This window comes from Cryptomeria japonica, chromosome 1 (genome assembly GCF_030272615.1).
Source record: "Cryptomeria japonica chromosome 1, Sugi_1.0, whole genome shotgun sequence".
Taxonomy (NCBI): Eukaryota; Viridiplantae; Streptophyta; class Pinopsida; order Cupressales; family Cupressaceae; genus Cryptomeria; species Cryptomeria japonica.
This window is the reverse complement of record NC_081405.1, coordinates 265,866,020-265,876,443: the sequence shown is the minus strand read 5'-3', so window position 1 is coordinate 265,876,443 and position 10,424 is coordinate 265,866,020. Positions and strand designations below refer to the sequence as shown.

The 10,424-nt window shown below is 33.3% G+C and overlaps 1 protein-coding gene across 1 annotated transcript in view; it reads right to left on the bottom strand.

Moving 5' to 3' along the window:
* Positions 1 to 352: 352 nt before the first annotated feature.
* Positions 353 to 10,424, bottom strand: part of LOC131857309 (type I inositol polyphosphate 5-phosphatase 8-like) — a 30,525-nt gene continuing 20,453 nt past the window's right edge. The window contains exons 11-13 of the mRNA XM_059209597.1: positions 976 to 1,060; positions 781 to 862; positions 353 to 473 (exon numbers count right to left, since the gene is read on the bottom strand). Of these exons, the coding sequence (XP_059065580.1) occupies positions 353 to 473; positions 781 to 862; positions 976 to 1,060 (288 nt within the window). The remainder of the gene's footprint in view (positions 474 to 780; positions 863 to 975; positions 1,061 to 10,424) is intronic.

The following is a 10,424-nucleotide window of genomic DNA, read 5'->3' as shown; positions in this document are numbered from 1 at the left end:
GGTCACAAAGTTTTGACTCTCCACGAACATAGAAAAGTTCTCAAACCTTTACCATACCAAAGTATTCGATCACACCTGTAAAATAAAAAATAATAGAAACTATTTAAAAAATAGTTAAATATTTAAACTAATATACTAAAATATCTAAACAATTGTATATTTTTATAGGAATAGTACATTTAAACTAAAATATTGATACGGGGAAGCAATTATTAAGCTATTTTTCACAATTTGTAGGGCTCTCTAAATATGCTAAACCAAAATGAGTGATTCGTTAGCACTAGGAATATTTTTTTATGATTTGAATTACAAAATTAATTCAAAACTATGCATTTCAATCCCATTCCATAGATTATGTAACAACCCGATCCTTCTCCAACAGAGTTTTCCAGTGTTTTTTTATCACGAGTTGTCTACTGTCAGCATATTGAAGTGCACGACGATAATTCAAATCTCCAAGCCAAATAACTCGACTACAAAATAAAATGATAAAGTTAAATCACATAAACAGCATATCACAAAAACCCATTGTCATACATAATAATGGAAATTTGGAAGATCTCATATCAAGTTTTCTCATTTGGGTTTATTTTTTCAATTTAATAAAATGGCTTAGTCTATCACAATTCATCGGAGAGTATAAGAAGACACAGTTGAAACTTATTCATGCTCCAAATTAAATTATTTCTGGGGTTTTCTCTGAGATAATCTTGTCTATTTGGGGAAAGTGGGTCTTCTTTATGATCTCCCTCACATCAGAATTTCTCCGTATCTCATCACCTTCTTTCTCTCCTGATGTCAAATGAGTGCAAACAAAGCAGAAACTTGTCTGCTGGAATAACATGCTGATCGAAACAGAACCCTGCAAGTATGTAAAATATCTATTAAAAAAGGTAATTCTTTGAGTAATCTTAGACAGTAGAATTAGATGTGAATAACTATTTTGCACATTCTTCCTAGTGAGAATGGGATTACCTTGAATAATTTCATCAGCTTGAAATTCTTCTGGTTTTGAGTTTATGCTCAGCCATTTCCTGACAACCAACTTATGCCATGAATTCTGCGCAAACATCAAAACACCAAGCAAGCTCCATAAAACAACTTAATTGTCTAAAAAATTCTATAGAGAATACGTTTTGATCAATATATTTGATAATACTGCAAGAATGTTTTTCTGAGACATGTCTTGTTCTTCTTTTCATCAGAAAATGTCATTATTAATGGGAAACACGAGTAGAATAGAATAAAAATGTAGCAAGCAATGTGAGTTTCAAGAGTTGAGCACCCTGCCACTCTTTTATTTGGATTTCATAGTGTTATGTTATTAAGCCGAGAGGCTTCTACAATGGCAGCAAATTTATGCGTCAACATTTGGGGGTTTTCAATAATTTTGACAGTCATTTGGTTTTCAATTATTTAAGGTTTAAAATAATAATTAACTAATATAGAAAGTAAAATAATTAATAGATTAATAGATCTGGCAAAAACGGTAGTGCACCATGGATCAATTGTGCAGTTTCATTGTGAGATAGAGGTATGTAATATTGTTTTATAGATTTCATATTGTTTTCATATTGTAGGTTTGTTGAATCTATTTTATTTGCAGAATCATCAGCATATTAATATTCAACTTTTGGAAAGCTAAAAAATACTATATACTGATCAGTTTACCTCTTTTACTTGGTGTTTCAAAACAAATAGAAGTCTTAAAATATGAACGCCCAAAGACAGAAAGCAAGGTAACATTGACACAAGCATTTAATTTTCTTCTTAAAATAGTTGTTATCTATTAATAGCATTAATTTTCCACATTTTATAATTTTTGTATGCATTGATCTCTAATAAAATCAATTTCATGTTACTGATGGATTGTAATATAAGATCTAAAATGGCGAAGAAGAAAATAAATGAAACCAATTTTATCTTATAGGAGCATGGAAATATGATCCAAAATATTGATATTATAAAATGTTGCAAAACTGAATCCAGAAATCTACACATACTGAGTCTTCATCTCCTAAATGTGTTTGCTTTGATCTTGGTTGTGTACAGGTAATTGGATTCCAGCATAAGTGCTTTATTCTCAAGGAATGGGTGGGTATTACCTACAAGTTCATTCATTTGGTTAAAGACTTTAGATTTTTACAGTCAGATGATATCTTTAGAAAAATTACAAAATCAATAATATGAAAAGGATACAAATTTAAGCTAAACTTTGTAACACTAATATTTGTCTGTTCCATCCTGTAGCTTACAAATATGGAAAATGGTGAAGAAAATAATCTAAATGATTGTAACTCGGAGGGGCGCATTTCATGTACAACCAAGCCAGTTGAACTTGCAAGGCAGTGGATTTTGAAACCCTAACCCTAGAGATTAGGGTTTTTGCTCTGCTATATGTTTCTCCATAGATTTGTAAGGTGTTTACCTCCATGTACGATGATGTTGCTTCGTGGACAAAAGCACATATTTTTATACCATAAATAGATTTGCAGAAAAAAGTATTTGTAAAAATCCTTTTTCTGGCAATTATAGTGAAAAAAAAAGGTTATGGTGCACACACTGAAAAGTTATGGTGCACACACTGAAAAACAAATTACTAAATCCTATTCATCTTTGTAGTTTTAATGGTAGTTTTGTCATAGATTGTGATTGAAACTTTGTTTAAAAATTAATTCTTTCAATAGATTGTGATTGAAACTTTGTTTAAGAATGATAAAAAGAAAAAGTAAGAAATTAAAAAAACTAAAAAATAAATATCCTATTTTCAATGCATCATTTTATTTAAATATCTCTTTGGATCCATGAAGGTGAGTTCAAATTTACCAAAAAGATTGAATGAAAATAATGAGTAGTTTTAAAGAAGTTTAATCTACTTAAGAATCATAAAAAGAAAAGTAAGAAATTAAAAACTGAAAAAATAGATATCCTATTTTCAATGCGTCATTTTAACTAACTCTAACCCTCTAAAATAAAACCCTAAATCCTAACCCCTAACCCTAACTCTAACCTTAAACCCTAATTCCAAAACCTAACCATTAACCTAACCCTAACAATGATGTAAACCCTTACTACAATCCTCACCCTAACCATTAACCTAACCCTTAAAGAGATGCAAACCATAACCATTAGCCAAACCCTAACCCTAACCATGTTGTAAATCCAAACTGTATCCATTAACTTAACCCTAACAATGATATAAACTATAAACATAATCCTAATCCTAACCCTAACCCTATGATATAAACCCTAACCATTAGCCTAACCCTAATAATGATGTAATCCCTAACTACAATCCTAACCCTAACCCTTAAAACCGTAACTCTAAGCCTCTAATATAAACCTTAAACCCTTAACCCCAATCCTAATGTTGTGATATAAACCCTAACCCTAAACACAAAACTAACCATAATCGTAAATCCTAATCCTAGGCCTAATCATAATCCCATGATATAAAGCCTAACCCTAGAAATAATCATAACAATAACACTATATACTAATCCTAACAACAATTGTAAACCTAACCCTAACCTTAACCCTAAATCCAAAACCTAACCATTAGCCTAACCCTAACAATGATGTAAACTCGTACTGCATTCCTAATCCTAACCATTCACCTAACCCTAAAAGTGATGTAAACCATAAATATAAATCCAAACCATAACCATAACAATAAATATAAATCATAACCCTAGAAAAAATCCTAAATGTGACCCTAAATCCTAAGCCTAACCATAGTCTTAACCCTTTCCCTAACCTTAATCCTAACCATGATATAAATCTAAACCCTAATCATTAGCCTAACCTTAACATTGATGTAAATCCTAACTATAATCCCAACCCTAACCCTTAACCCTAACTCTCACCCTCTAATATAAACCCTAACCCTAACATTGTGATATAAACCGTACCCCTAAACATAAAATTAACCATAATCGTAAATCCTAATCCCAACCCTAATCCTAAGTCCATGATATAAACCCTAACCCTATAAATAATCATAACAATAACATTAAATCTTGACCCTAACAATAATCGTAACCCTAACCCTAATTTTAACCTTAAACCCTAAATCCAAAACCTAACCATTAACCTAACCCTAACAATGATGTAAACCCTTACTACAATCTTCACCCTAACCATTAACCTAACCCTAAAAGTGATGCAAACCATAACCATTAGCCAAACCCTAACCATGTTGTAAATCTGAACTATACCCATTAACTTAACCCTAACAATGATATAAACCATAAACATAATCCTAATCCTAACCCTAAATCCTAAGCACAACCACAATCTTAACCCTAACCCTAGCCTTAACCCTAACCATGATGTAAATGCAAACCCTAACCATTAATCTAACCCTAAAAGTGATGCAAAACACAACTATAACCCTAACCCTACACATAATCCTAAGCATAACCATAAATCATAAGCCTAAACATAATCTTGACCCCGACCCTAACCCTAACCATTAACGTAAACCTAAGAATGATATAATATCTATCTATAATCCTAACCCTAACCATAGACATAACCCTTACCATAATTCTAAATATTAATCCTTTGAACCACAATCATAAACTTAACCATAACCCTAAACCTGATGCTAATCCTAACCCTAACGTTGTGATATAAACCCTAACCCTAAATGTAAAACTAACCATAATCATAAATCCTAATCCTAACCCTAATCCTAATCCCATGATATAAACCCTAAACCTAGAAATAATCATAACAGTAATACTAAATCCTAAGCCTAACCATTAACTTAACTCTAACAATGATATAAACCCATACTGCAACCATAACCCTAACCATTAACCTAACCCTAAAAGTGATACAAACCATAACTACAACCCTAACCCTAACCCTTACTCTAACCATTAACCTACCCCTAACAATGATGTAAAATCTATCTATAATCCTAACCCTAACCCTAATCCTATGATATAAATCCTAACCCTAGACATAACCCTAACCATAATTATAAATGTTAAGTCTAACCATAATCTTAAACTTAACCATAACCCTAACCACTGTGCTCACCCTCACCCTAACACGGTGATGTATAAACAACCACCCTAAACATAAAACCTAACCATAAATGTAAATCCTAATCCTAACCACAATCTTCACCCTAACCCTAATCATGACGTAAATCCAAACCCTAACCATTAAACTCACCCTAACAATTATGTAAACCCTACCTATAATCCTAACCCTAACCCATAACCATAACCACCCTAGCCCTATGATATAAAGGTCCTAACCCTACATATAATCTTAACCATAACCCTAAATCCTAAGCCTAATCACAATTTTAACATTAATTGTAACACTAAACATGATGTAAATACAAACCCTAACCATTAACCTAACCATAAAAATGATGTAAACCCTAACTATAATCCTAAACCTAATCCTTAACCCTAACCCTAACCACAATCATAACCCTAACCTTATGATATAAACTCTAAACATAGAGATAATCCTAACCATATACCTAAAAATTAAGCCTAACTAGAACCTTAACCCTTACAATGATGTAAATCTAAACCCTAACCATTAACCTAACCCTAACAATGATGTAAACCCTAACTATAATCCAAACTCTAACCTTAACCCTAGACATAATCCTCACCATAATGATAAATCCAAAGCCTAACCACGATCTTAACCCTATCCCTAATGTTAATCATGAAGTAAATCCAAACCCTAATCATTAACCTAACCCTAACAATGATGTAAACCCTAACTATAATCCTAACCCTAATCATAGCCCTATGATATAAACCATAACCCTACACATAATCTAACCATAACCCTAAATCCTAGTCTAATCACAATCTTAACGCTAACCGTAACACTAAACATGATGTAAATCCAAACCCTGACCCTTAACCTAACCTAAACAATGATGTAAACCCTAACTACAACCATAAACCTAGCCCTAATAACAAGACAAAATGAACCCTATTCCTTACTGAATTAGGCCTACTATTTTAAACCAAATGGAATCCTAACCCTAATAGTAAACCATAATGAACCCTAATCCTTATTGAATTAGGCCTACTATTTTGATTCCAATCCTAACTATAATTATAAATCTAGAATTGAACCAAATAGAATCCTAAACTATACAACAATATATATATTGAAATTAATTTATGTCATGTCTTTCAATTCATGCTAGCACTGCTACTAGCTTATATATATTTAATAATATATATAGAATAAGCCAAGAGGTATCCTTCTCGAGGCGCCTATTGCACTTTAATGCCGATAAATCAATAAAAAAATAGGTGCCTCTAGAAGGATACCTCTCAACTTATTCTATATATATTATTAAATATATATAAGCCCTGCCACTCTTTTATTTGGATTTCATAGTGTTATGTTATCAGATAATGGTGGGAAACGTATTTTTCTTATTTATAAAAGTTTGCTTAGATATGTGCTGATATCACAGCCAAGATGAGCCATATTTATAGAAGTATTTGTACATTATTTTTAAGAAAGTAAAATGTTTTTTTAAAGTATCTAAAAGGTATATAAATTACATGTAATTTAAATATTTTATTGAATTTGATTTGATAATATAATTTATATAAGTAATTTATATGTAAAAAGATATGTTGAAATTAAAAATTATAGAGATATTAACTTTTTATATTTTAAATTAGTGTACGCTTGATTTTTATTATTTTGATGAATTAGTGTGTGTTGAATATCATCACACAACAAATTTTTACAATTTATTATACATTTTCATTATATATTGGTTTTAACAATATACATTGAATAATCAACTTCTTTTGATTAAGAATTAGGGATTAAAGAATATTTATATCATTTAAATCATACAAGAGATGATTGTAACCTCATTTTTCACATAAGAAATTTTGAAAAGTTTAATTTTTAATTTGATAAACTCTTTATCAATAATCCAATTTCAAAACCACTTAAACTTTTGATTTTCCTTTACTATTTTTTATATTATTTGCTTAGACCAGCTTGTATGCAAATTAACCACACGAACAAGTGAAAACATGGAGCTCATGTTATATCCGTTCATAACAACCATCTAAATAAGATTACACAAAACCTTCAGATATAAATAATAACAAACCACAATTTAAGCAAGAACTCACCTTTTGTTCTATGTTTTTTGGTTTAAATTGCCTCACAATAGGTTGAGTATATTTATTTTATCTTCCGTAAATTGGATTTCTTATATTGTAGAGGGAAATGTGTTATATAATTTAGATTAAATAAATAAAAAGTAATTTTTAAAACAAATTAATTTATTTATCAAATTCGTATAAACAAATTACATCAATATGCACTTCAATATAGAGGTCTTCCTCAAACTTTATTAAACAAGGGGATCTCTTTACAAAGATAACAATCCTAAAAAAATATAGTAATTGGATTGTTTCTTTTATATAGTCAGCATGCGCAAATCTTTAGACTTAAAATAGAATTTTAAATATACAATAAGTCTGCATTTCATGTAAGAGGAAAAGTTGATCAGAAAGGAGTTGATCTAGAAAAACCAGTGGATCTAGAGAAACCAGAGAATCCAGAGAAACTTTAGTAGTAACCAGAGGTTTCCGAGGTCCTAGAGAAATCAGAGATTTTAGAGAAACGAGAGTTTCCAGTGGACCCAAAGAAATCAAAGAATCCAAAGGAACCAGAGTAATCAAAGATGGTTTTGGATAGTTTTTCCTTTGCGCTCGTCATGACCAGGCTCCTCTTTCGATCGTTCCTCTAACGACTCCTAACAAACAAATGATCAAAATCATCTGGAAAATAAGCAGACTAAAGAACAACGCTACAACAGTTTGTAAAGACAAAATCATGAGAAACATCAAAATGTTGGTTTTCCTTGCCACCCAAATTCATTCGCTTTCCAGAATAATGCGTCTTCAAAGTATCCTAGCTTAGATACTTGGGAAAGTAAAGTGGCAACAAGTCCAAAAGACATCCCTCTTCAAACTAGGAAGTCCATCTTTGTTCCTTCTAAACAGGCCTCTCCATTCCGAAAAAAAACTCATTCTCAAGGCTTTCAAACCCACTTCATGGCCCCCAGTGTTCCGTTGAGCCATAGGGATCATAGGGTTTTGGGTTTCAAAAAACCCTTTCCTCCTTGGAAAGTCCCTCCCTTTGAACCAAAGCTCCAAAAATGGAATAGGAAAGGCATGGGGAGTAAGCTTTTTCTTCTACCTTCGGATTCTCTAAATCCAACAATTGCCCGCCTTAAGGAGAATGCCCTTCTTGCACAATGGGGCAACTTCCGAGGGAATAGCAAAGAAATTATGTCCTGATGGACCTCTCCTTTTCCAAGAATGATCTTAGTCAGACCATTGCAGAATGATTTTTTCCTTTTTAGAGTGTGCAGACTCTACATTGAAGAATGCAATCATCAATGGCAGTCCGCTATTTTTTCAAGGCTTGACCTTCCATTTCTTGGACTGGAAACCAGGATTTGATCTGACAAATCATAAATTTCAGAAATCTCCAGTATGGCTTTCTTTAGTTGGTCTTCCATCTGAGTTTTGGTGTTCGGAGGCCCTTTTGAAGATAGGAGATGCTTTAGGATCTCTAGTGGGTATTGAGGAAGATTTCCTGAATGGCCTCAAGGGGGATGTGGCCAATATCTCTATAGAGATAGATCTAAAACAAGGCTTTTGCAGTGAACTAGAGATAACCTCATAAGTGGGCAGATGGAAGTAGAAAGTTCTGAGATTGGGAAAGGAGATTCCTGGTAAATGCATTCTTTGAAATTAAATTATTTGCAACTGCTCGTCAATTGCAGCTAGAGGTGCATTATCTCCACTCCAAGAAGTTGTAGTTTTAAATAATAATGACATGAATCCACATAGGGAGGTCAAGGCATTGGCACTTCCAATGGATCCACTTTTTTTAGAAGTTGTTCTTACAACCGATGAAATGAATCTTCAGATGGAGAACAGGGGATTGGCATCTCCATCTATTTCTTCCATTCGTGTAGCCTCATGCCATATTCAAACTCCAAGACCCTCTCGACTCTCAGATGATATGCTAGAAAACTTGAAACAGTCTCTTCCAGGTGCAGGGTCTCTTTCTTCTCCCCTCCGTCCTCCATCTTGTCCCCCACTCATCTTGTCCCCGATAGTTAAGATTCAATCCAACAAAACTACAAGGAGTTTGTTTGGTCAAAAGAAAACCCCTTCTCTAATTAGGGGTGCCTTCAATATATTCTCTCAGAATCCCAGAAAGGTTTTAAAAAGAAAGAATAAAGTCGGGCGAAAGCAAGCAAGGGGTGCTACAACATTAATAGAATCAAGTAAAGGAAAATTTATGCCTCTAGCTAACATTTTACAGGAGAGGGATGTTATTGCTAATGACATCAAAGCTGACTTGGAGGTTGAAGATGACTTCTATATCTCAAAAAAAAATATAGAGCCTTTGTCATCAAAACATTATTTCAATCTATCGGTTGAGCTCCCTTATCCACTCTTGTTGTCACCTTTACCACTCTTGTTGTCACCTTTATTGCTACCACATGATTTGGATATGCCCATGGATCAAAAGACTCAGAGACTCCTTCAAAACTACATGAATGATGATGAATATTTAGACTCAGTCCTGGATACTCCCTTAGCTGTAATGTATTCTAAGATCAACGAGAAAAAGAAACTGGGATTTTTCTAGAAGGAAAGGAGAAACTTGATTTTGGATCCTCCCCTCCCAAGAAGGGATGCAGATCTTTGATTGAAGCAAGATCTCAAGATGGGGTAGTGGAGAACCAATCCAAAATCACAGACCTTTGGAAAGTAGGGAATGGAAACTCCCTTCTTGAACAACAATGAAAATCTTGTCTTGGAATGTTAAGGGTTTCAATGCCTAGAACAAACAAAGGGTGATCAAGAGAAGGATTCTTTTGGTTAGCGCAAATGTCACCTTCCTCCAAGAAACTAAATTAGATTGCCAGCAAGATGTTTCCTTTGGTGTTGGAATTAGCTCTCTATTTCAAGCATCTCTTCAATCAATAGTTGCTTCAAAAGGGGTCTCTGGGGGTCTAATGATAATTTGGAAGCCTTCTCAAGTTCAAGTGGAAGGTGTTGCTTCTAACAAAAATTGGTTGCTAGTCAAGATCACTCACCTTCAGACAAACTCTTCCTTTTTTATACCAACATCTCCTCAAAATAGGCGGCTCCTCTGGCTATCCCTTGACAGGGTCATATCCCAACTGTCTGATCAACAACTCATTATAGGAGGCGACTTCAATGCCATCAGGTATGCATCAGACAAAAGGGGAGGCATTCTCAGGTTAGGTAGATCTTAACAAGATTTCAATGACTGGATAGATAGGAATGGGTTATTAGAAATTGACTCAGGGGACTCCTTTACATGGACAAATAGGAGAAAAGGCTTTA